This window comes from Cavia porcellus, unplaced genomic scaffold (assembly GCF_034190915.1).
Source record: "Cavia porcellus strain 051 isolate PalLab524CR breed Dunkin Hartley unplaced genomic scaffold, mCavPor4.1 scaffold_5, whole genome shotgun sequence".
Lineage (NCBI taxonomy): Eukaryota > Metazoa > Chordata > Mammalia > Rodentia > Caviidae > Cavia > Cavia porcellus.
The window spans coordinates 1,785,808-1,810,173 of record NW_026947488.1 but is presented as its reverse complement, the minus strand read 5'-3'; the positions used below and the strand labels follow the sequence as shown (position 1 = coordinate 1,810,173).

The following is a 24,366-nucleotide window of genomic DNA, read 5'->3' as shown; positions in this document are numbered from 1 at the left end:
GCTGGCCCGTGTGCAGGCCTGGACAGGAGAGAACGGTGGCTCCAGTGCCATCACCAGGCAGCAGGCCAGAGCTGGGCAGAAAATTCTGTCCATTTCAAATGCATTTGAAGGAGAAAAACCAACCTGAGCCTCCTGCTCAAGAAGCTCCCCTCCCCCACCGTCCCTGCCACTCCCTGCAATTATGCTTAGAATTTCAGTTTTTATCAGAGCACCATGGAAACCGTGTCCAGGCGGAGTCTGTGGAAGGAGTGATGTGGAGGGAGCGGATGGGCCGAGGGAAGGGCACTGCCAGGGAGGGGGGGCGCCCAGCTCCCACCTCTTGCTTGTAGAGGCCCCCAGTATACATGTGTGCACACACGTATACACACATGCAGTGCGTGCTCACATTCACACATGCACACACATATACATGCACACTTGTGCACACCTGCACCCTAAACACACATTCACATGTACACATATGTTGTCCATAAACATACATGTGCATAGGCACACACTTGTGTGTACACAGACTCACACACATGCACTCAGGCACACTGTGTGCAAACGAGCATGCATACACACATATCCCACACAAGTACACACACAGGCTTCAGGACCATCCTGTGGGTCCTGGAGCCCTGCAGCTCCTGTCTTGCCACCCCAACTCATGATGCAGGATCACTGGGCATGGGGGAACTCTGCGAGGGAGCACCGAAGGCAGGGGGCTCTTAGGGAGCACGGGGAGCCTGACCCTCTCAGCTCAGTCTCCGCTGCCCTGCTGGCCCAGGACTGATGGCCCGTGCGTCAGCCCACAGCACGAAGAGCAAGAAGACCTGGCTCCGATTGCACAGCCGGGAACCAGCCCTCACCACGGCAGATGGGCTGGATAAACTCCCAGATGCTCCCCACTCTGCGGGCAGTCACCTGCGGAGCTGCGCCTGGACCAGGGACCCGAAGGGCACCTGCCTCACCCTCTGCGGCTCCTAAGCCCAGCCCCCCAGGCTCTCTCCTCGAGGCGCCTCTAGAAGAAATAATCTATCTGCTCACACTCAGCCCTAGTTTAGAGTCTGCAGCCAGGAAGATGAGACAAAAAACGTCCCACACAGTCACAGGTAGGGCAGTGGTGGACAAAGCCCAGATGCCAGCACCAGCCTCGACTCTGGCATGGGTGAGATAGCATGGGAAGGAGGCCAGACAGAGGAGGGAGACAGGACAGAGAGAGGAAGCTAAGCAAGGCATGAGGGAGAGAAGGAGGACAGGAGCCAGGAAGGACAGGAGCCAGAGGCCGCCTGGGAAGAGGACAGTGACCCCATCCGGAGGAGGGTCTGGGGGCAGCAGAAAGTGTCCAGGCCTCAACGCCCACCCCCAGACAAGGGTCTCGCCCTGCAGAGCCTGTGAGCTGCAGCCCCCTGCCTGCAACAGCCCACAGCTGGGGGGTCCCCTCGTCCCTCCAGTGAACACTTCACAGACAGAAAACTGAAGCCTGGCGGAGAGGAATGACCTGCCCAGTGTCCTGAAGACCTCAGCAGCAGAGCTGAGACTCAGATCAACTCCTTCCCTCCGGCCAGGTGGGAGCAGTAGCCCCGAGGCTCACAGCTCACAGGATGGCAGAGGCCCCGGAATGTCACACGTCACAGTGTTGGGCCCAGCATCACAGAGCCAGGACTCTGCAGGAGCCTATGCCCACATTTGCTCCAGGACGGAGATCCTGAGCAGCCCAGGAAGAGGACCTTCCCCTAGTCACCTTCACAAGCCAGAGGCACCCAGCAAGTTCCAGCTCCCCAGGAATACAGGCTCTCACCGTGGGCTGGGGTTAAGGGGGCAGACAGTGGACACAGTGGCCAGCCCCAGGGCTCCCAACAGTGCCTGTGCAGAGCGCTGGCCACAGAGGTGGGGTTATGCCACTGCCCAGCAGCTGCTGACAAGCCACACCCAGGCATCCGTCCTGGCCTGGTCCTTTCCCCTTCTGTCAAGCGGTGTGCATGTCTGCCCACCGTGATTTGGTCTCCTCATCCTCACCTTGCATCTAAGCAGAGGGTCCTTCTTACCCTTGAGGCCACTTGTAGTGTTTGTGGCTTTGGTGATCAAACATACAAAGGCTCCCTTCACGATTCTAGGTTCTTCCTTTTAAACGTGGTGCTTCTCACAGATAGCCCATCTCTGCTCAGGGTCATGACTGCCTCTCCCCCATGTCCCTGGCTGCACTGCTGCTGCTGACACTCAAGGCTCCATGACAGGATGGTCACCACGTCTGCAGGTAGGGCTGTGAGAGTGCAGACTGGAGCCCAGGGGCTTCCACAGCCCTGGCCCCTCCCGGGGGCCCTGAGGGGGAACAGGAGCAGCGTAAGCCCCTTCCGCCGAGGACTCGGTCACATAGTCAGCTCACTCCTGATTTTGCAGGGCTGCTGGTACCTAACAGGCACTCAGAAAATCCACTGAAGAAATGACCGAGTAGAAGTCCGCTTCCTCCTCCACTGTGTGTTGGAGGCTGGCAGAGCAGACCTGTAGCCTGACCCATAGTCCTCCAGGGCCCATCCTGGAGCAGTGTCCCCACAGATGATCATAAACTCATGGCTGAAGGAGTTGGAGGCCCTCTGTGGTCCCAGAAGCCTCTTATGTGTTTGGCACATCACAGATGCATGAAATCAAGCAGGCCACAGCACCCACTGGACATGCCCTTGTCCTCAGATCTGCACAGCTCTGAGCAGAGTGGGAGCATGGGGGGCCCAACTTCACCACCCTAAGTGTCTCCTCCAACAGCACCACCACCACCCAGAACACACACGAGTCTTCCAGGCTGCACTCGAGCCTTTCTGGCCCCTTTTCTCTGAGATGCAGTTCTGGAAGAAGGCCTGTGTGCTTCCAGGCCAGCTGTCTCTGGGGATGCAGATGCCCAAGGCCCTGCCTCCTGATGTCCAGTCTGAAAAGAGCCACTTGTGAGATTGCACCATCTGTCCACTCCTCAGCTTCGCCAGAAACCCAGGGCTCTGCCTCATTTGCGCCAAGCCCACAGCTCCTCTGGGCACTGGTGATTTGATGCAGGGTGGAGAGTCCAGCAAGGGGCCTCTATGGGAGGCTCAGGGTTACCCAGGTGCCTGTTGACCCCAGCTAAGCCCAAAGAGGGAAGTCACCCAGGAACCAGGCTTCCCTCAGCAGCCTGAGACCAACTCACGGGAGCCAGTGGATCCAGCTACCCCTGCAGCCTCAGCACACGGGGTCACTGAAGCAAGGCGCTCAGACAAAGGCATCAGATGAGGCGCAGGTGTCCAAGGGCAGCTCCCGTGAAAGCGCACCTCCTATTCCTGCACACCCAGCACCTCCCCGGTGAATGCCTAGCATTCCAGCCCTTGACTCAGGGTGGCCCTAGGAAGCAGCCTTTTGGGGGGACTCTACACATGCACTGGCTGCAACCATCAGTGATGGTCACATATGGGGAGTGGAGAAGGAAAACCCCAGGAACCTCCAGCCCGCCTCCTGGTTGTCCTTAAATTTAAGCCTGCTTTTCCACCAGCTGGTATCTGCTGTGGGTTTCTTGTCATCCACCGAGGGCTTGTGCCACCTCAGTGTATCTCCACTGCATTTTTCTTCCGGGACAAGGGCTCACTATGTAGTTCAGGCTGGCCGTGGCTGTGTAGCCCAGGTCGGTCTTAACGCGGCAATCCAGCTGCCTCGGCTCCGCAGTGCTGGGATTGCAGGCTTGCACACCACGCCTGGTGTGCCACTGCTTTTAATGCCTCCGTATCTTCCAAATGGCCCAGCTGTGCACCCAGAGCTGCCTCCACTCCCCCGATCCATAGATGCAGGCGGGGGCAGTAATGTTGGTCAGTTTCTGACCACATGCTTCCACATAAGCACACTGAAGGCCCTGCTCACCGTGCTCTTTGTGTGAACCCTGACGTTGATGCTTATGGTGGCATCGGTGTTTGTGGATTGCAGGGCCTGTGGGTTTGTGACTGAACCGTTAGCCAACTACATACACTCTACAGAATCGAGTCCATGTGTGGTCTAGGCGTTTGCAATTAAAGTCTGCAGCCTCCTTTGGAAGTTGCTGGCAAAATGTTCCTCATCTTTTCCGTGCTACATTAGTCCCACCTTTTGATTTAGCCTTTACTGCTGTCTGCAAAATGGGCCCGCACTTAGACCAACACCCAGCATGGCCATCCTGGTGCCCGAGTATGTCTGCCTTCTGTCCATTCACCTTGCCCCAGTGGATTCTGCTCTGCAGACTTTATCACAGCCAGCCAACCTGGTTCAGACATCAGAGGGGACCAGGTAATGTGTGTCACTTACTGCGCAGATGAGAAGGACCACAGCTCTGAGTCGTGCTGGATCCACTTGAAATAACCTTGGCCTTCATCCTTCCACTGGGAGGCTGCTCTCCCCCTGCCCAGCGCAGCAAGCTCTGACCCCAAGACTGGCCAGAACCAGTTCTCGCCCTGCTCTGGAGCTCCCTGGCTAGAGGTGATGGAACCCACGCTTCCCAGCCAGAGCGCCTTGTGGAAAAGCATCGAGCTTTCATGTGCGAGATGCTAGCCGTGTGTCATTCTTATCTTCAAGAGATGCACTGCCTGTGCACAGGAAAGTCCAGTCTGAACCGTCAGAGCCAGAGAAGCTGGGAAGCCCCCTAGCCCACTTTCCCAGCCCCAGCATTGCACGGAAGCTGGAGCAAATCGTTTTGTCTTTCCACCCCCAGTGCCTGGCCTCCCAGCCTGCTGTGCGCACCTTAACTTTCAAAACAGGAAACATAGAAGCCTTCATTCACTCATACACATTTTGGGTATGAAAGAGCACGCAGTACAAATGCAGTCTTCAATAGTGCCGCCCAGAAGTCATCGCCACCCACCTGCCAGGCACCGCCAGCAGCTGCAGAGGTGCGGCCATCCTAAGAGCAGCACCTGGGCACAGGCTTAGACAGCTGCACATGTACAGGTGCCCGAGGATCATGCTGCCCAACTACAGCCCGGCAACCCAGCATCCTCCTGGGTGCGCACAGGGCTGAGGTTGCTCAGATTAAGAGTTTCACCCTGGGGGCTGGAGGTTTAGCTCAGTGGCATAAGCACCTGCCTTGCAAGCAGGTGGTCGTGAGTTCGATCCCCGGTACCGAAAAAAATGAAAAAGACCAAAAAAAAAAAAAAAAAAAGAGTTTCACCCTTCGATGCTTCTAAAACCAAACTGGCCTGGCCGTGCAGTGCTGGGGTCCTTGTCAGAGGTCAATGGTGTCCAGCAGAGACCCACACCTCTTCTCAGGCCCGCAGTCCCTGCTGTGCCCACAGCGCCTGCACGGTGGTGGGCTGAGCTCGGTTACTGGTGGCCTGACCCACTCCTTATGCCTTTCATTTGATGATGGAACATTTCTCTGCACATTCAAAGCAGCCCCGGGCTCCTGCTCTCCAGTCCAGCAGGAGCTGCCCGCTGCCTCCCCTCCCGCTGTGCTCAGACCCGGGGCCTCCTACCCTGTTTCCTTTCCCTGCTCTGGAGCTGGTCCATGAGCACCCGCTGGACACAGGCCCCAGGATGCAGGGAGGAGCCAGGGCCGGCCCTCCTGGTTCCACCTCCCGGCCTCACAGGTGCACAGCCACAGCTAGCTGTTCACACTGCCTCTGGCTACCTTCTTGCTACAGCCAGAGAGTGTATGGCCCCCCAAACTGAAATACGGACCCCCACTCTTTCTAGAACACGTTGCTGGCACCACGCCATTAGGTACCCTGAGGCAGGATGCGGCACCAATAGCACACTCAGCTTTGTGTTTGCGTGTGTGTGCTCACGCATGTGGCACCAAGACTTGAACCCAGGGCCTCGTTAGTGAGCTACGCACATACACAACCGTTTTCTAAGTTTATTTTCTATTGTGAGGCAAACTGAATTGCCTGGGTTGGGCTCGAACTTGCTACCATCCTGCCTCAGCCTCCCTCCAGAGTGCTAAAATGACAGCTAGGTGTCACCACGCCCAGCTACGTGTGATGCCAATGTCTCTTATAATCACATCCAAAAAGTAAAAAGGAACAGGCAGAGTTCATTTTAATAACATATTTAATTTAATCTAGTACATCCAATTAATTATCACTTCAGTGTAAAATGAATATAAGAAATTGCTACTTCTTTTTTCCTTAGAAGTCTTTGAAAGCGAGATGTAGTTTATGTTCCAGCACCTCTTGATTTAGATGCTAAATTTGCATTGGAAATACTCGGTCTGTATTTAGATTTTGTAAACTGCAGAGTTCAGAAAATAAATTCACATATGTTGTTCCAAACAACAGTAGTTAGCTGAAGTTTTCCAATAAGCAAATGAAGTGTCAGTTTTTTTAAGTTCCAATTATTTTACATAAAAATTTAAACTGCAGTTCTTCAGTGACACAAAAGCCACATTTTAAGCACTCGGCAGCCCCACAAATTCTGGGACTGTGAGCTTCGGCCTCAGGAGCCTGGGGTCCACATCCTCCCTTCCAGGGCGTCCTCAGCTTCACACACCTGACATCTGCTGTCCCCCTGGTGTCCAGACGCTGGCCCGGGCAGCCCCTGTGGTAACCTCAGGTGGGACCATCGCAGCCCCACAGTGACACCTTCCGACGCCCAAGGATGGCTGGGGTGCAGCACATAGAACGCCGTGCTGGGAAGGCCTGGCCTCCAGCATCTCCCTACCGCGGCACTGCAAGGACTGAGTCCCGAGAGGTGAGTTCTGGCTCAGCAGCCACCAGCAGGACAGGTGCCCAGCGTTGCTGCTCCACCCGGCTGTGGAGGCTTCGGAGAGTGCAAGTGCTGCAGCCTTGGGCGAGGAGGACTGGGCCCAGCAAATGGGCCCTCTTCAGGGCAGGGAGTCAGAGCCAGGAGCGACCCTATGTGCCCACCCGTAGCATGGAGACGCAGGGCTTTGACTGGCCCTGTGCCTCTCTCATCAAGCCCCTGTGTGCAGCAGCGTCTCCCTCCAGGTGTGGCTTTTACTGTGCTAATGAAGGGACTACAGGTTACTTTACTGTCACTTCTACCCACGCCTCAGATTCCCTCAGCACCGGGAAAGCTCCTATCTGAGCAAGGTGGCTCTCTGCTCGCCTCTGTGGCTTTGATCTTAATGATCCTGTTTTCCTTGGCTCCAGCCGCTCCCTTCTCTGCTTGGTGTCTCAGCCCCTTTGAAGGCCGAGTTGAAATCCATCTCCCTCGCTCCAGTGTGTTCCCTTCACTTCAGAGCCTTGAACACCGGTCCCCTCCTTATCAATTTTCTCCTGTGTCTGTTAACTCCCTGCAGACAGGCTCACGCGGCTGTTCCACTGTCACCCCACCTGATGGCCGAGGGTGCCCTGGGGGATGGAGCTCTGAGAGCCCACAGATCCGCAGAGCAGGGGAGATGCTGCCACTGGCAGCCTGCAGCCGTCCACTGTCAGGGCTGGGGACCTGGAGCAGAGGCTGCTCCCCCACAGAACTCTGCTAAGGCCTCCTTGCTCACCGTGACCCAAAGGCAGCTCCTGGCAACACCCCCGGAGGCTGAGGGCTGGTGCTGTGGGATTGAACCAGTGGCTGCTTCCCAGCATATGCAAGGCAGGGGCCCTGATGCTGCCCCCTGGCCAGTATCAACCACACACAGAGAGGTCAGAGTTGGGCAGGGCTGCAGGAACAGCTGGGTCCCTCCTTTGGCTGCCCACAGCCCCTGGGAGGGTCCCTGGAGCTTTACCCTGCCCCTGCAGTACTGAGCGCAGCCCAGGTGAGGGCAATAGGGACAGGAAGGGAGACTCCAGGGCACACATGGGCAAGGGACTCACATGGTGACCAGCATTCTCCCGAGAGCCCGCCTCCCCAGAGTCGCCCCAGTGCAGCAGGCAGAGGCCACCCTGGCACCCACAGGGAGCCGGCCAGCACTGCAGCCTGTGTGTCTGGCTGTTTCCCCCATCAACCATTTCTCTTGGGCCCAAATTGCCCTTAATCGCCCACTCCCTCTGCCGACAGTCTGGCTCCTCCATGCCGCGGCCGGGCCATTCATCTGCCTTGGGAACGGTGCCTGTGGCGGCTCAGAGGGCAGAGCATCCATTGTGGGCCATTAACGCCGCCAGGCCACGTCCTGAGTGAGTGCAGAACAGCTGCCCTGCCTCCTATCCAGTGGTGCTGGCCCGGTCTGCGGGGTAGCCCACAGCTGAAGGGGACAGCATGTCACCTCCTGCAGGCCCACATACCCACGTGTTTTTCTATCTGATAATAACGCCCAGGGCTTCTGCGCCTGCCCCCACAGCGTCCTCTCAGCCTGCAGGCCTGTTCCCAGAGCTCAAAACATATTTAATGAGCCCTACTGTGTGCGCTAAACCAGGCAGGGGTGTCAAGTCCCACAGCTGTCATGGAAGCCTCGGGCACCTTCAGTGCAGCTCCACCCCAGTTGGGTTGCCCTGTGGACAAGGCCTGGGAGCCTGTGCTCGCCAGCGGCTCTGGACCTGCTAGCAGCAGCCCCACTGGTGGCCCTTGCATCCCCTCTACATAGGCGGAGGAGGCCAAGGAGGAAGGGTGCAGGCTCCCTCGGCCCTGGCTGGCACTTGTGTGAGGAGAATACCCTGGCGCTGGGGTGTGATGGATCTGAAGGACTTCCTTCCACCTGCACCCCAGCCCGCCCACGCCCAGCCACAGCAGCTGATCCAGGCCAGCCATCAAGACCCACATGAGGCAGATCCTCTAGAGAGACTGTGTCTGTGGCCAGAGACGCCTTTCCATAAGGCAGCTTCACGGGAGTGACTGCAGGCAGAGCTAGAGCCTTGAGCCCCACACCTAGGACCTGTGCTCCTAGGCCCCCAATCCTGCCACAGACACCCCCATCTCCTTGCCCTCTGAGCAGTGCCTACCAGCAGTCCATACCAGGCTCCACCCCTGCAGTAAGAAGGGGGTGTCGGTCCAGCCTGGCCTCAGCCACTGTGGCAACGCTGGTTCACGTGCCCTGTGCCACTGCCTGTCCTCACCAGCCTCGCAAAGGGACAGCAGCACAGCCATCTTACTGGGGAAACAGGCTCACAGGCGCCAGGCACACGGATCCCCTCACCAGGAGACTGGCAGCCAGGACCAGGCCCACGCGTGCCCCCAGCCTGTGGCAGGCACCCGAGAGTGCAGCACCAGCTCTGGGGGGTGGGGGCTTGTCAAACATAAATCCAAAGAGCAGAATTAATTTCCCCTAGTGCAGAAAAGAGACTTCGTACAGCTTCACCCTGCACTGGTAATCGGGATGTACTTGACACATACATAAACCTTTTTAAAAGCCCAACAAGCCTCTTGCCAGCTTACCACGGCAGGAGTGCCTTTCTGGAGGACCTGGGAGCCATCTGTCTCTGAAGCATAAACACAGGACGACAGCCCCCTGCACAGCCTCCCCGGTGGGCAGGAGCCTACTCGAGCTGCAGGATGATCCAAAACTGCCTCCTGTCACAAAGATACGAGAAGTTTATTTTCCCTTCGGAGAAACCAATTAACTAGCGCAGATGGCAACAGCGATTTCCAGGTGGACTGGGATGGAATGTGTGTGACAACGTGCTGTCGCGTCCTCCCACCAGAGGGCTGGTTACTGTTTATCTCGGGAACATGCATGCAGCGGCCATGTCCGCCTGGCGCAGCAGCGTGGGCTCCTCGCCGTCCTGCACACGCCCGGGCCGCAGGTGCGAGGTGGTTTACTGTTTGCTCTGGTAAAACCGTTCTCTTCCCCTTCTACTTTCTCAGAGAGGTTTTCTGCACTGTGGCGGGAGATTTTATTTTTAATTCTATTTCCTTGACAAGCACAAGTCACTCCAACTCCATGTGACTTGGAAAGGGACTGGGGACCGGATACTGTGTCTCCAGGCCCCAGAAGGTGTTTTCCAGTCTCTTCTTCCTTTTTGCACATGCAAAAGTGGCGCCCCTGCTCAGGGAAGGATGCAGGTGCCCAGACAGAGTGGGTCTTGCTGGGCCCCAGCATACTGATCCTCATGACAGGAAACAGCAGGCTCGGCCACTGGCCACCTCCCAGCCACCCGCCCTGGAGGAGGGTACCGTGCCCGTGATCCCCTTTCTGTCCTACCGGGGAACCAGCCTCATATGTCACTGGGAGTAATCACACTGATGCCACTGGCTGCCTCGCACTCCAGGCTGCGCTCGGGAGTTTTCAGAGGAAGTGGCTGCGTTCATCACTTGGCCAAGAAGCCGGCAACGGTCATGAGCTTTTCTATGAGTCCTGACCCGAACCTGCTTCTACATCTCGTCTTCACTTTTTATGCATGATTCTAAATGTACATGGTTCTCTTATAGCACACAGTGCAACACAACAAAGGTGCAAAAGCTCATGCAGGCTACGAGGGACGCCCAAGCGGGACAGTGAACAGGATCCTTCAGTCACATGCAGCCGTGCTCCCTCGCTGCTGGGCCCCGGGGGTCTTCGTTTAACTGCAGTTGTGGATCTTTCCCTGGCAGAGCCCCAGATCTGCATCGTGCTGGGAAAGACGTTTGGTATCTGGGACTCAGGGCAGACTGCAACCAGAAGTTGTATGTGGCCATGTTATGCAGCAAGGCGAAGGAGACTGCAGGTGCAGTGCAGATGGCAGGTGAGTGGGCGGGGGGAGACCCCCCAATGCCCTGGAGCATCCTCTGCAGCCTCAGGAACCATAGGAAGGAGGATTTCACCTCTTTCCCTGGGGACAGATGCGGGGTGTGGAATCCCTGCATCCAAGGTGATTCCAAGGTGAGCAGGACTTCCCTGCCTTTACTGCCTTCAGAGATGAAAAAGAAGCCAGGAGCCAGAGCACGGTGGCCTCCAGAAGCTGGGAACAGCCCAGCCGGTGGCCAGCAAGCACCAGGCCTCAGCCCTGGAGTCCAGAGACTGGATTCCAACAGGGAAGAGCAGGAAGCTTCCAGAGTGCCCCCTACCAGGAAACCAAATGGCCCCAACCTTGCTGCAGCCTTCTGAGACCCTGAACCGAGAGACCAGCCCAGGAACCTCTGCCCTACAGAATAGGAGGTGACAAATGAGCACTGTCTCAAGGTGACAGGTTTGCTGCAAGTTGTTACAGCAGGAGTGGGAAACTGACACAATATCCCACCCATAGTAAGCTTTTCGGCAACTCATATGCCAAGGCTCTGCTGATCAAAGTGTCTCAAGGCTTTGCTATTAAAAATGCTTTGTGCCAGGTGTGTTTTGGCACACACCTGTAATCCCAGCTACTTGGGAGGCTGAGGCATGAGGATCACAAGTTGGAAGCCAACCTGTCTCAAAATTAAAAATAACTGGGCATGTGCCCAGTTACTGTAGCGCATGCCCATCCCGATTGAGGCTGTGGGTTTGGACACCAACTCTGCGGGAAGAGAAGGAAGAAGAGGAGGAAAAGCAGCAGAGAAGAAAGATTTGCACGACTATGCTCGTGTGTTAGTCCAGTGTTCATGTGCATTTGAGGGGGACAATAAAACCGATCTCCAACGCTATGTAAGTTCTTCAAGAAGCCTTGGGGTTGGGGCACCCCAGCACAACCCCGTGCAGCACCGTATCTTAGCACGGAGTGGTTGACCCTGCCAGAATCCCAGGCCTGGCCTGGTGGGCCTCCCGAGAACGCCGTAGATGCACCTGCCGAGCTCTGAGATGGGGGCTGAGCTGCAGATGAGCAAGGGTGGCCCGAGGGCCTGGGTGGACTCAGTGGCCTTCATCTCTGAAGGCAGTGAAGGCAGGGAAGTCCTGCTCACCTTGGAATCCCTGCCACTCTCTGGAGTTCCTGAGCCACCGAGGCTCTGCTCCCCGTGTCTCTGATGGGTGCTTGGGAGAAGCACACTCACAATGCAGGACTGGCTGGGAAAGCACAGTGGGTCAGCGAGTGGACAGAGTGGGAGGGCTGGGCTGGGCCTGCACCCTCTCTCTTTGGCATTGTGCAGTGGCTGCTGGCCACAGCTGGTGGTCTGCACTCGCCACATTTGCCCTCTGCCAGAGGAGCCGTGTGTGACCCTTGGGTCCTGGCCATGCCACAGGCCCAACTCTCGGCCTCAGTGTCTGGGGTCGAATCCTTCCTGGAGCTACAGGAAACTGCTGCAGGTGACTTCTAAGGGCATGAAGGCTCCTCGAGAAGACCGGCCAGGACCAGGAGTCCTGCATGTTGTACAAAAATGCAAAGGGGATGGCTCGGCCCACAGTGCCAGCTCTCCTGCATGTCTTCCGGGGTTGTCTCATGCTGCTCTCCACAGCTGGCACAGAGTCCTGAAAATATCTGCTGCTCTGCCCAGGAAGCCCTGGACACCCAGGGTGGTTGGAAGCAGGGTCAGGTAAAAGTGTGAGTGGGGGTGGGAGTGGGGGGGGGGCGCGCTCCAGAGCTGCTGCTGGACCCTGCGAGGAGAGGGAGCTAGCAGCTCCTCCAGCACGGCCCACCCCACCCCACCCAGAGCTGGCAACCCACGCAGCCCGGCTCGCAGCCACCCGCTGAGGAAGCTCTACTGCTAGCTGACGTTCAGGGCGGTGAAGGAGAGCGCTGTGTTTCCCAGCCTCCCTGCAGCCCACGCACATCCCCAGGGAGTGAGGACCGTGTCTGCTGTCTGTTGACGCCTCCAGGAGTCAGTTGTGATGTGTCAAGGGACATGGTAAACACTGGTAACGTTCCTCCTCCAGGTCGCAGGGGAGATAGCGGCTCCCTCACTGCACAGCCTGACAGGTGGGGAGGCGACTGGGTCCCAGAGAAGAGCAATGAGGCCACAGAGTCCAGGGGCGAAGAAGACCATGTCCCATGGGGGCAGCCAGCGAGGACCGCTCGCCCTGGGCAGAGACCTCGGCCAGCCCTAAACTCACTCAGCGGGGGCAGGAGAGGCTCCTCCAGGCTCGTGACCAGCTGCAGCTGGCTACACCTCCAGGGCAGCCCCTGAGGCCCAGTGAATGGGTCAACGCTGACTGGCTTCCCCGGCCTCAGTAACCAAGGCCGTGACTGAGCTCTGCATGGATCGAACCATCCAGGGGTGTGTCCAGCATGTGGGCAGCAGCTCAGAGCTCAGGCAAGGATCTCAGGCTCCTGGGGCGAGCACAGCCAAGGCCTAGGTGGACACATGTTTGGTCCCTACCAGGAAAAGCCCTGACTGACCCCCTGTTCCTCAGCCCCAGACCTCAGGCTACACTGCCCAGGAGGAAAGGACACTCAAGGGCTGCACAGACCTGGAGCACCACATGGCTCCGAGCTGGCACTCGCTTTTGTTCTGATGATGGTGTTTGTCCAGGGAGGGTCCTGCCTGCCCTTCAGTCCAACCATAGCCTAGAGGGCAAGTGTGCATGGGATTCTGGGCACTGGGGACACCTTCTAGAGACTCTTTTTGGATTCTTATCGTCCTGAACTAAGAGTCGGCAGACAAGTGCAAAAGGCAGCGAGGTTTTACATTTTTTTAAGTAGGATAAGAAGTGTGAAGGCCAAGAGTTTAGTTCAGCAGAATAAGCACCTGCCTAGCAAGTGCAAGGTCGTGAGTTCAATCCCCAAAAAGAAGTGCATGCTGGGGAGCGAGAGCACACCACTGGAGGAGCTTGCCGCGGTCCCCCGCTTCCTGGTGGTTGTCCCCCACTCTCAGGCCAACGTCAGACCTAGCCGTCCTCTCAGTAACCTGCTTGAGCTTGAAAGAACTGAGGGAAACACTCTTGATTGGCCCCAGGTGCGGGGCTTGGGCGCATCTGATCTCCATGATGGACAGGTCACACCCACGTCCTAGCCGGCTGACCACAGCCTAGGGTCACCACAGCCAGCCTGACCACTCCGACCTCAGTGACACAGCAGGACAGATGGAAGAGGCCAAGAGGGGCTGATGCCTGATGACAGAAGCGCCCCGGCCTTAGACTGGGAGCCCTGTTTCCTGTGCAGAGCAGACGGGTGCTGTGGAGAGGCAGGATGGGGACCCTGCTCCACATGGGATGCAGTATCAGGGCCCATCTTCAAACCCCAAGCCTCAGGCTGCTGCAGCTCCCTGAGCCTTCCTCTCTGGCAGCATCCTGTCCTGAGCGCTTGCGTGAGAGCAGCATTCGTGGCTCCTGTGGCAGCGATGGGCTCAGTCTGGTGGCTTGCAGCCCTTTCTTCTCCTTGGCAGCCGCTTAGCTTTGCTTGATGCCCCATCTGGCTGGGGTGCCAGCCCCTTACAGGACAGAAATGTGCCTCCAGGGTGGCAGGGACTCAGCCCAGGCACCTGGCAGAGAGTCTCATGTGTGCCTGGTCACAGTGCACAGAAGGCAGAAGATGCAAGGCTGTTTCAGGACCTCTCTGGGAAGCCCTCTCCAATCTCTTCCAGCACAGGCCGACCCTGTGGCAGGCTCTCCTCTGCACCGCCTTCTGGGATTCTGCACAGGTCAGCCTGCACAGAGTCACCTGAGGGCTGGGACGGAGGAGGGGCCAGGCCTGTGGCCCAGTTCTTTCAAATCCCTGCTCCTCCGCCCCACCCCCAACAACCACCACCCCATCCTCTGACCCTTGGGGATCACAGTGAAATGAAGGATTGGTATAAGCAGTTCTGCGGAACCGGTTTCATCAGGCGTGCTCAGTGTGGAGTGCTAAGGGAGCCCAGGATTCAAAATCCACCACGTGTGACCCTGCACACACGCTTTATTAGCAACATACACATATGCACACATGCATGTGCACACACACGCGCACATATGTGCACACGCTTTATTAACAAAGAAGAGCAGCACTGGAGTGGCAGGCTTCTTCTGAATATCTTCTGTCCCAAACTGTACATTTTTAAGTCTTTGAGATCTCTCTCTCTCTCTCTCTCTCTCTCTCTCTCTCTCTCTCTCTTTCTCTCTCTCTCTCCCTGTCTGTCTTTGCAGTACCCTACCACTGAACTACATCCCCAGGCCTATTTATCTATTTATTTAGAGATACGGTCTTGCTAAATTACCTAAGCGGACTTGAACTTGCAAGTTCTCCTTCCTCAGCCTCCTCAAGGGTTGGGATTATGGGTCTGTAGCCGCCACGCTGGTTTGCCACACTGTTTATTTTGGGTAATTTCAAAATTTCAGAGAAGCTACAAGATTCATAGCAAGAGCTTCCCCACCCCCCCCACCCCCCCCACCCCCGTTCAGCGACATTTGACATCTTGCCAGATTTGCTTTCCCATCCCTTTTTTTCTAGAGAAACTTTTCCCGGACCCTGCTAAAAGGATTTCCGGCCCCGCCCGCAGCCCCCCCCCCCCCCCCCCCCGCTCATCTCCTGCTGCTCTGCCCCACCCACCGCCTCCCCGAGCTCCTGCGGCTCTGGAAGGCGGTGCTTGAGGCCCCTCCAGCTGCTTCCCAGCGCCTGCTTGGTCTCAGCTGCGGGAGAATCTCACACCCTCGGAGGCATCTTTGTAATTTGGTGAGACACCTGGATCCTCCTTCCGTCCTGAGCTCCTGCCTTTCTGCTGTCCGCCTGCTGTCACAATGCACTTACACACACACACATGTACACACACGCACACGTGTGCACACGCCCACTTTTTGGTCCAATTCTCTTTTATCTAGTCAGGCATGTGAATGTCACAAGATGCAATTATCAATAAGAAAGCATGGTGTCCATTGATAAGCCCTCCGCACCCAAGGACCGAGCCCCAGCTCCCTGTGCTTCCTGGGGTCCCCGTGTCCCACACAGCTTCTTTCTTGACAGCTGGCAGCCAGGTGCTGGGTGCACAGTGACCCGAGTCCTCCTGGACTCACTGTCCTTGGGCAGGGCCTGGGGCTCACGGTTTCCTCCGTTGGGCCATCTCCTGCATCTCATGCTCAGTGCACTCTGCAGCAGGGCTGGGGCACAGAAACCTTGTTTTTGAGTGACTTTTTGTGCCTGTAAGAATTGCTCCCGTTGGGCATGGTGGTGCAGGTGGTACATGCCTGCAATCCCATCACTCAGGTGGCTGAGGCAGGAGGACAGCCTGGACTGGCTTCCCTTTTGCTGGTATAACAAAATAGTTACCCAGCATTCCTGAGGCTCAGTTTCTCTACCCGCTACGGAGGGAATGGGGCAATACAGGAAGGCTCTCCATGAGGAATGAACGACACATGGTCGTGACATGTGGACACCGCCGCTGGCCAGAGGGAGGAGGACCCCTCTGTGTGCCTGACGCTGGTCCTACCTGCTGGCCTCCAGCCAGGCTCCACAGGCAGGGCCATTGTGCTCTCAGAGTCACCTTTTGCCATTAGTCAAAGGGCCTTCCGTTCTAGGCTTTTTGTTTGTGTTTTGTTTTGTGATGTTTGTGGTACTAAAGATTAAACCCAGGGCTCTCACACTGAGCCACATCCCAAGCCTTCTTTTTTTTTTTTTTTTTTTAAACTATTTATTTTGAGACAGGTTCTCGCTAAATTGCTAAATTACCCAGGCTGGGCTCTAATTTGTGATGCTCCTGCCTCAGCCTCCCAGAGTGCTGGGATTACAGGTGTGTCCACCACACCCAGCTCAGGTTTTTGATGGCAAAGGACTGTGATGAGGATTTGAAGGGCAATGCATCCCACCATGGCCATGAACACAAGCTTATTCCCACAGAACTGGAAAAGCAGAGGATGATAAAGGCAGCCAGCCTGACACCCCAAGTCTGCCCCAGGGTGCCGTGGGGGTGCCCAGATCCTTCTCTGGTCCTTGGGTCTGAGTCCCCGGAAGCGGAAACCTGCTGAGCCCAGCCCAGAGGCAGAGACACCTGCCTTCAGGGCACCACAGCGATTCCTGAGGCCTCTCACGAGCAGAACAGCTGGAGACTGCCAGGGCCAAGCCAGCAGGAAGTGCCTTGTTCCCGCTCTGCTGCGAGTTTCAAACAGAAACCGGTTTGAGTTCAACTGTGGGTGGGAAGCGCCCCCTACCGGCGCCACATGTCCACTGCAAGCCGCGGTTGGCTGGCCTGGGATTGGTCCCCAAGGGGGTTTCCTGAAACTCAACTCTGAATTCTGGTAAGACATCAGGCTTCTTTGGTGAAAGCGGAGAACAGACCATAATTTTGTTCTCATTAGTTTTCCCAAAGAATAAGAGATCGGGGACCTGGGGTGAAAAAGGGGTCAGGCAGAGCCAGGCCTCATGTCCACTCAGGCTCAGTCCTGGACAGGGCTGTGGTCAGGTCCCTTCCTCTGCGGTCTCAGCTCCTTTCAAAAGGCTCATGTCCTCAGCAGCTGCCTCATCAGAGAGCACGGGAGGGTGACTGTCGCCCAGGGGAGCCCTTGGGCACAGTGCCCCTGCAGGGGGATCGGCCTGAGCTGGCAGATGGCGGAGAAGGGGCCAGGCCCAGGTCCCCTCTCTCCCTCTGTCCCCCTGTCCCTCTGTCCTTCTGTCCCTCTCTCCCTCTCTCGCTGTACTGAGGGCTGAACCAAGCGTCTTTACACCAAGCTACATTGCCAAAATTTTTTTTCATTGACAGAGTCTCACCAAGTCAGTAATTGCCAGACCTGGGCTCAAACCTCCTGCCTCAGCCTCCCAGAGTTCTGGGGTGTCATCATGACCCACCAACTTTGCTTGTTCTTATTGTAAATGTAATACATTGCCATGTAGAGTTTTCACTTAATTTTCTAAAGAGGCGACTCATGGATGTGGTTCAAAAACCAGTCGGGCAAGGTGGTGCACGCCTGCAGTTGTAGCACTTGGGAGGCTGAAGCAGGAGGATCGCTGTGAGTTCAAGGCCAGCCCGAATTACAGAGAAAGATCCTGTCTTGAAAACAAAATCAAAAGCAAACCACTCCTACTAAAGGACACACAGGAAAGGGTGGCACACTGTTCTGCATGTCCCGCCCACCCAAAGAGCCACTGTTACTGTCTCTTCCCCCTCTGTACTACAGAGGGATGCAGAGATGAGGATGAGACAGACCCATCTCCAAGCATGGCTTCCCCTTGCACAGCTCTGGACCCTTTCGGGCTCTAGCCCCAGGGCTGAATTCCCTAGGGCTGAATTCAAGGGCCCCTCCAGGCCCTTGATGCTGGCCCTCACCTGGGAACAGCTCCTCCCCTGAGCCCTCCTGGTGTCCCCATGGGGTGCACGCAACCAGCCCCTCCTCATGTCACAGCCAGGCTCTGCCATGTGGCATCTCATGCTCTCCCCAGGGCCCTGGAGTTGGCCCTGATGTTCCCAGATGCTGGGCAGGCAGAGGGCACGAACAAAGGCCCAGCTGTGGTCAGAAACAGGAGGGATATGGCACCCACACCATAGCACACAGCTCTGGACTCCCCTTCACAGATGGGATCAGAGGGGGAGTCCCTGAGCCATCCCGGACGAGGCTGACCAGAGCCACACCTGCCAACAACCAGAGGCCCAAGGGAGTGGCCAGGGCCAGGAGCTGGCCTGCCCTCTGTGGAACCTCTGGAGCACAGGACTGTTTACTACACTGTATGAGAGAAGGCAGAGTCCTGCAGAGGCTGGGCCTTGCTGGGTCGCACAACTGGGATGTTAGAGCAGAAAAGAAACGGGGAAGCATGAAGACCAGGAAGCATGACCCCAGAGTACACGGGCTGCTTTGTTTCTGGAGTGCTGGGGTTTGAATCTAGGGCCTCACACGGAGCCACATCACCAGGCTTCTAGAAGTCATGCTGAGATAGTGGCTTGCTAAATTACCCTAGGGTTCAAGCTTGCAAACGTCCTGCCACAGCCTCCCAGAGTGCTGGGATTACAGGTTTGTGCCGGATACTAGGCTAAAAGTTAATTCTCAGCCACAGTTTCATTGAGCTCAAATCTGAGACTTTCTGCATGTAAGGCAGAAGTGATATACACTCTTCATCCGGTTTGTTTAGATGAGGGTCCAAATTCTCCGCGGTGCTTGCCTGAAATCTCTCGAGTGTTTAAAAATGTTTCTATGAGTACATGTTTGTAATGACTACATTTATCGCGGGAAGCTGGTACCTGGACCCTCCCGAAGTTGAACCCCCCAAGTGGGCGTGGCCTGAGCGCGGAGGCGGGGCCTGGCGGGCGGGGCGGAGCCGAGGGCCCAGCAGCCTACAATTCCGAGGTGCTGCCCCGCCCGCCCCAAACAGCAACCCGAACCAGTGCTGCTGCGCGGCCGAGTCGCTGGTCCCGAGAGCGTAGCGGGACGCAGCGCGTAGCCCCGGGAGGCGGTGCAGACCCCAGAGGTCCGGCCTCTGGCTTGCTAGCGCCCCCGCCCACGCCTAGGCGCCCACGCCTGCAGGCACCTCGGCTGTCGCGGCTTTTGTTTGGACAGCTCTGCAGCACGGTTGATCGTCTAAGGGTAGCAGTGCGTGCAGCGCGGCCACAGCCTAACTAGCGTGCTTTCCTCCCCTTGCACGCGGCACCGACCGCGGCCGCTGCCCACGCCCACCGTCCCAGCTCCCCGGACCCCACGCCCAGTGCCCACCTCCAGGTGCAGGGTTGCTGTGCCTGGGTTCCCCGGAGCACTTCATACATTCCGCATATGAGTTCCTAGTGATTGGGAGATATTTCCTCCCACTCTGTGGGTTCTTTTAGTTTCTGGATAGTGTTCTTTGAAACATAAAGGTTTTAAGTTTGTTTCGTTGTCGTTGTTTTGATGCAGGTTTTTTTATTATTATTATTGGGCTTTAATGCTTCTAAATCCCTGCGGGTCAGCGCCTCCGGTTCCCCCTCGCTCCGCGGAGCAGGGACCTGTCCCACAGAGGGGCCGGGCCGCCAGGGGGCGCACCCCGGAAGCGAGGCCTTCGTTGCGTCTGCGCCAACGCGGAGAGTGAGCCCGCGCGCGAGCGCTGCTGAGCGCGCGCCCGCTCGCCTGCGAGTGCGCCTGCGCGGAGCCTGTGGCCGCGCCTGCTCGCGCTGGGCGCTCGTCGCTCGCCGGCGACCATGGGGGAGGCCGAGGTGGGCGGCGGGGGCGCCCCGGGCGACAAGGGGCCGGGAGAAGCGGCCACGAGCCCGGCGGAGGAGACGGTGGTGTGGAGCCCCGAGGTGGAGGTGTGCCTCTTCCACGCCATGCTGGGCCACAAGCCCGTCGGTGAGCGCCGGCCGCGGACCCGCGTGGGGGCGGGGCGGCCGCAACCGTCGGGGCGGGCGGGGCCTGCAGCCGGCGCCCGGCTCCCCGCGCTCGCGGTCCTTACGGGTTCCAGCCTGTGACCCTCCACGTCAGGGCACGCTCGCCCTGAGGACATCCCGCCTTGCCCGACCCGGGATACCCTCGCTCCCTGCAGTAGCCCTGCGCCTAGAGACCACCTCCATCTCCGACACCCTGCTCCCTGTTCCCTGCCACTGCCCGGCCCCTTCACCGTTCGCCCCCCCACACCCGCACTGACGCCTGCCCTGTCTCACTTGGCCTGTCCTAGAGGCCTACCCCCCCTGTTGCTACCCCAACACCAGCGTCCTCTTTCTCCCCATCCGAGCCTCTTGTTTCCTCCAGACTTGCCTCACCCCTCCGTTCCCGGGGTGAGCACAGTTCTCTGCCCCCCACCCTTGTACATGCTGCCCTGCCCCTCCTCCCACAGGTGTGAACCGGCACTTCCACATGATCTGTATCCGGGACAAGTTCAGCCAGAACATCGGGCGGCAGGTTCCATCCAAGGTCATCTGGGACCATCTGAGCACCATGTATGACATGCAGGCACTGGTGAGCTGGACTCCTCCAGTCCTGGGGGCAGTGGGGAGACAGGAGACCCCACACCCTGTCTTCCAGAGGTCAGGGCCACTACTAGGCATATGGGGGTCTGCTGGGCAGAACTGCCCCTCGGAGGAGTCCTGGTGCTCCTGAGAGCTCAGCAGTGCTATGGAAGGCACCAGCCTAGTGATGGAGCTGGTTGCTCTTTGAGAAACCCTGCTTTAGATTGGGCAGTCAGTAAAAGTCTCCAGGGATAAATGGGAGCCCGAGACTAGGGAGAGGCACCCACAACAGTGGCACATGAGGGCGCAGAAGCACGGGCCTCTAGTTGTCAGTCTTCCCATTACCCAGAAGTGTTGTTGGTAGAGAATGATCTTACCTGAGTCTCCTGAAAGTAAAGCAGCTTCTGTGAGAGCGAGGCAGATAGAGGCCCTGTCCTCACAGAGCTCAGAGCCAGCAGGGAAACCAGATAACTGGGGTGGTGGGGCGCTGAGCAGGTCACTAGGTAATGGAGGAGGCAGGAGAAATGGGCGGATGTTCCTGGCAGGGAAAGGGCAAATGTCAGAGTGCTGTGGCAGCCAAGGTTGGGAGGAAGTCAAAGGGAGTGTTCCTGGAGTGAGCTGGGGCTGGGAGTAGGGTACCCAGAGTGGGTGCTGGTGGCGGCAGAGTCTTTGCTTCCTGCCTGGATATGAAGCCACACTGATCCTCCCGGGTGGACTTGGGTGTGTGCTGTGCCACTGAGGCTGAGCACAGAATCTGCTTGGCTCTGGTGAATCCTGCACATTCCTCTCAGAGCTGTAGGAAGAGGACAGGGCAGACCACAGCCTGGCCATAGGAATGCCCTTAGGATTGCAGCTAGAGTTGGTGCCTGCAGCCCATGTGGAGGACAGTCTTACGGAGTCTGTGCTGGGTGACCAGCACCTGGGAACCCAGATGTAGCAAACTGCTGAATTCTGCATCCTGTAGTCTGCTTGTTCCTGCCCATACATCCAGTGCGTTAGTCTGGTGCTGCTTCCTGGGCACCACCTGCAGGGTCAGGGGCCCACTCTTGGCTTCCCAGAGCTAGCAGCCTGTTATTTGGGGCACTGGTGTCCACATACTTCTGCACCAGGATCCAGAGGGATCAGTGTAGCACTGTGCCTGTCTTTGGGAAACACAGAGAGCACCAGAGCACAGGCACAGGTGCTGGCTCAGAGGACACAGTGGCCTGCAAGACCCGGTCGTCCCCTCCCCTGGCACTGAGCCCCTTGACAGAAACACTTAGGCCAAGCTGCCTGGCCTCACCTTATACCCGGGCTGCTGATAGAAGCGCCTGGCTCCCAATCCCCATTCAGGGGCCCATCGTGCCCCTCCTGCTTCCTGTGGTGCAGGGGTCCTGTTCCCTCTGATCTGTGTGACCTGAGGAAGCCCAGTCAGGCCTTCTTACCTTGCCGCATTCACCTTGCCAGCACTCGGTGCATGTGGCCTGCCCTGCTGATGCCCTCAGGGTCTGTGGCACCTGCCATGCAGGCAGGAACAGGAGGCACCTGGGAGCTTCCCTCACTGTCACTGTTCCCTGGACCTGCTTCCCTTGGACAGTGTGGGGAAAAGGCCACAGTGGTGAGCCGCACTGCAGCTTCCTTAGGGCTCTCAGTGGTACTGGCCCGAGGCTCCTTGCAGGGTCTGCCTGGCTGAGCCCTCCCTGTCCATCTGGAAAGCCGAGCCACAGTGGACCCTGCAGGTGGAAGGAAGGGAAAGGCTTCACCCTGAGTGCCACCCACTCGCAGCCTCCAGAGGTCACAGCGCTCACCCGTTCCTCACTAGCTGCCTCTGTGTATCTTTAGTGACCTGCTCACATCACATTTTCTTTGTTTCTTGAAAACACAAAATGGTCTGTTCTTCCTTAGCATGAGTCTGAGATTCTTCCCTTCCCAAATCCAGAGAGGAACTTCGTCCTTCCTGAAGAGATCATTCAAGAGGTCCGAGAAGGTGAGACTTGGACGCGGTCAGCCCTGGGAATAGAAAAGGCCAGACCTGGGCCAGCAGCGGGAGGTGTGCGGGTTCTGCTGTACACGGGAGGTCCTGGGAACCTGTGGGCTGGGGAGGACTTTGCTCAGGAGCAGTCATGTGACAGACACCAAGACCTGTGTGGGCAGCAAGAGTTGGGCAGTGCTGACCTGACCGTCCCCAGTGCTGGCCATCACCGTGGGTTTCCAGTGAACGTCAGCCGTCTCCTCCACAGGAAAAGTGATCATTGAAGAGGAAATGAAAGAGGAGATGAAGGAAGACGTGGACCCGCACAGCGGGGCTGACGATGGTAAGTGTGGAGCTCCGCAATGGCCCCTGTGCTCTTCAGAGCTCGTGACCCTGTTTCCCCAGCTAGAAAGTTCAGAGCACGGCCAGGTGGTCATAAAGCCTGCAATATGGCGAGTCCAGGGACAGGCCATCATGGTGCATGGCCCTCTTAGTGCAGGGCTCCTGCACTTCCCATGCAGAGAGCCAGGTGCTCAGCTGCCCCTTCACTTGACATTGGGGCAAAGCCTGGAAGCCTGCGTGTGTGACACTGAGGCTCATGGTTGGGAGGCCTTCAGGAGCACCTGGCCCCCTTGTAGGGGCTCCCTAGCCAGGAGGAAGCCTGTTGCCTTCAGAGTTGCGCATGTAGATTCTGACTTCTAACTGAACAGAAAGATGAACTGAGATGCTTAGTGTTCTGTTTTCAGTGAAATGATTTTGTTTCTCAGTTTTCTCATCTTCAGGGAGCTTGGGGAAAGCAACAGAAAAATCCAGCAAAGACAAAGAGAAGAACTCTTCAGACTTGGGGTGCAAAGAAGGGGCGGACAAGCGGAAGCGCAGCCGGGTCACCGACAAAGTGCTCACAGCAAACAGTAACCCCTCCAGCCCCAGCGCTGCCAAGCGGCGCAGAACATAGACACCTGGACCCCTGGGGGCAGCAGAATCATCCTGATGCTTCAAGCTACTACTGCCTGCCCTCAGTCCTCGGCACAAGTGTTCATTTCACAGGGACACTCGTGGAGGCTCCCACTGCATTGCCAGCCCTTCTGGGGACTCACGGATCTGAAAGACCAGGATCAACCCAGCCGGATCTGCCTTCTGCCTCCTCCCAGGGCTTCGACCTTCGTCCATCACTCTTGGAGGAGACCCAGAGAAGACTTGAATCAGCAAGCAATAAAACACCGCCCTCTGTCCTCAGAAGGAGCCCCTCGTCTCCCTGGGTTCCCCCCTTACATTCGCCTGGCCCTCTAAGCCTCCCTCCTGCCTTGACCAGGATACCAGGAGAAGGAAGCCTGGACGTCACACTACTGGCCTGCGTGGACGTCCCCCAGCCGAGAACCTGAGGACTGGATATTTTGCCTCATTCACTGTACTGTAATGATGTATATAATTTGGTTGGTATTTCACTATTTAATTTTTAAGAAACCTATTTTATACTAGTGTTTTATATGAGCAAAAATACTGCAGAAGTTAAACCTATGTTGTATTTTTTCTGAGATGTTTTGTTTCAAGGTAACAACTGCTGAGATACTTTTTGCTCAGTTTTTATATGCCAGATACAGAGAATTTGTAGTGGTTATTTTTGTAATTCTGGTGACTTGTGAAAAGACCAAATGAGGGTGACGGGAAAGCACAACCATGGGCTGAGGCAGTGGTGGCCCTGGTGCACCCTGGGGTGCACTTCATTTGGTTGGGAACATTAAAAGCACAAAAAAGTCGACCCAGGTCATGTGGTTTGATATCAAAGGAGGTTAGTTGTTTCTTCGGCAGGAAGTATTTTTCTAAGATTTGTAACAGAAGAGCCCACTTAAACAACTGAGCTGTGCTCGATACAATGTAGAAATCCTAAGGTGGAAGACCTGAGGCCCAGGTGGTTACTTTGTTGAACCTGATAATCAGTTCACACAGGCCAGCCAGAGCTGTCCTCTGGCACTGGGCCTGAGGCTGCTGGCAAA

The 24,366-nt window shown here is 57.1% G+C and overlaps 1 protein-coding gene and 1 long non-coding RNA gene across 6 annotated transcripts; one reads left to right on the top strand and one right to left on the bottom strand.

The window, feature by feature from the left end:
* Positions 1-19,382: 19,382 nt before the first annotated feature.
* LOC134475932 (uncharacterized) lies at positions 19,383-23,140 on the bottom strand. 5 transcript variants are annotated; one of them, XR_010047254.1, is made up of 4 exons: positions 22,576-23,140; positions 21,061-22,410; positions 20,799-20,959; positions 19,383-20,452 (listed from the first exon to the last, which is right to left on the bottom strand). It is a non-coding gene; the product is annotated as an uncharacterized LOC134475932 (long non-coding RNA). The 5 variants fall into 5 exon arrangements; XR_010047256.1 differs by having other exon boundaries at positions 20,799-22,133; positions 22,209-22,410; XR_010047257.1 differs by having other exon boundaries at positions 20,799-22,133; positions 22,247-22,410.
* Mrgbp (MRG domain binding protein) lies at positions 19,646-24,131 on the top strand. Its single transcript, XM_003462813.5, has 5 exons — positions 19,646-19,825; positions 20,310-20,431; positions 22,306-22,387; positions 22,641-22,715; positions 23,140-24,131. The coding sequence occupies exons 1-5, from the start codon at positions 19,678-19,680 to the stop codon at positions 23,325-23,327; spliced, it is 615 nt and encodes a 204-aa protein (XP_003462861.1). The 5' UTR covers positions 19,646-19,677; the 3' UTR covers positions 23,328-24,131.
* Positions 24,132-24,366: the final 235 nt, after the last annotated feature.

Excerpts from the sequence above, each read along its gene's own strand:
- Mrgbp (XM_003462813.5), top strand. The coding sequence starts at position 19,678 with ATGGGGGAGGCCGAGGTGGGCGGCGGGGGCGCCCCGGGCGACAAGGGG. Across the intron at positions 22,388-22,640 it reads CATTCAAGAGGTCCGAGAAG|GAAAAGTGATCATTGAAGAG; the intron begins GTGAGACTTGGA and ends TCTCCTCCACAG. Across the intron at positions 22,716-23,139 it reads GCACAGCGGGGCTGACGATG|TTTTCTCATCTTCAGGGAGC; the intron begins GTAAGTGTGGAG and ends TTTGTTTCTCAG.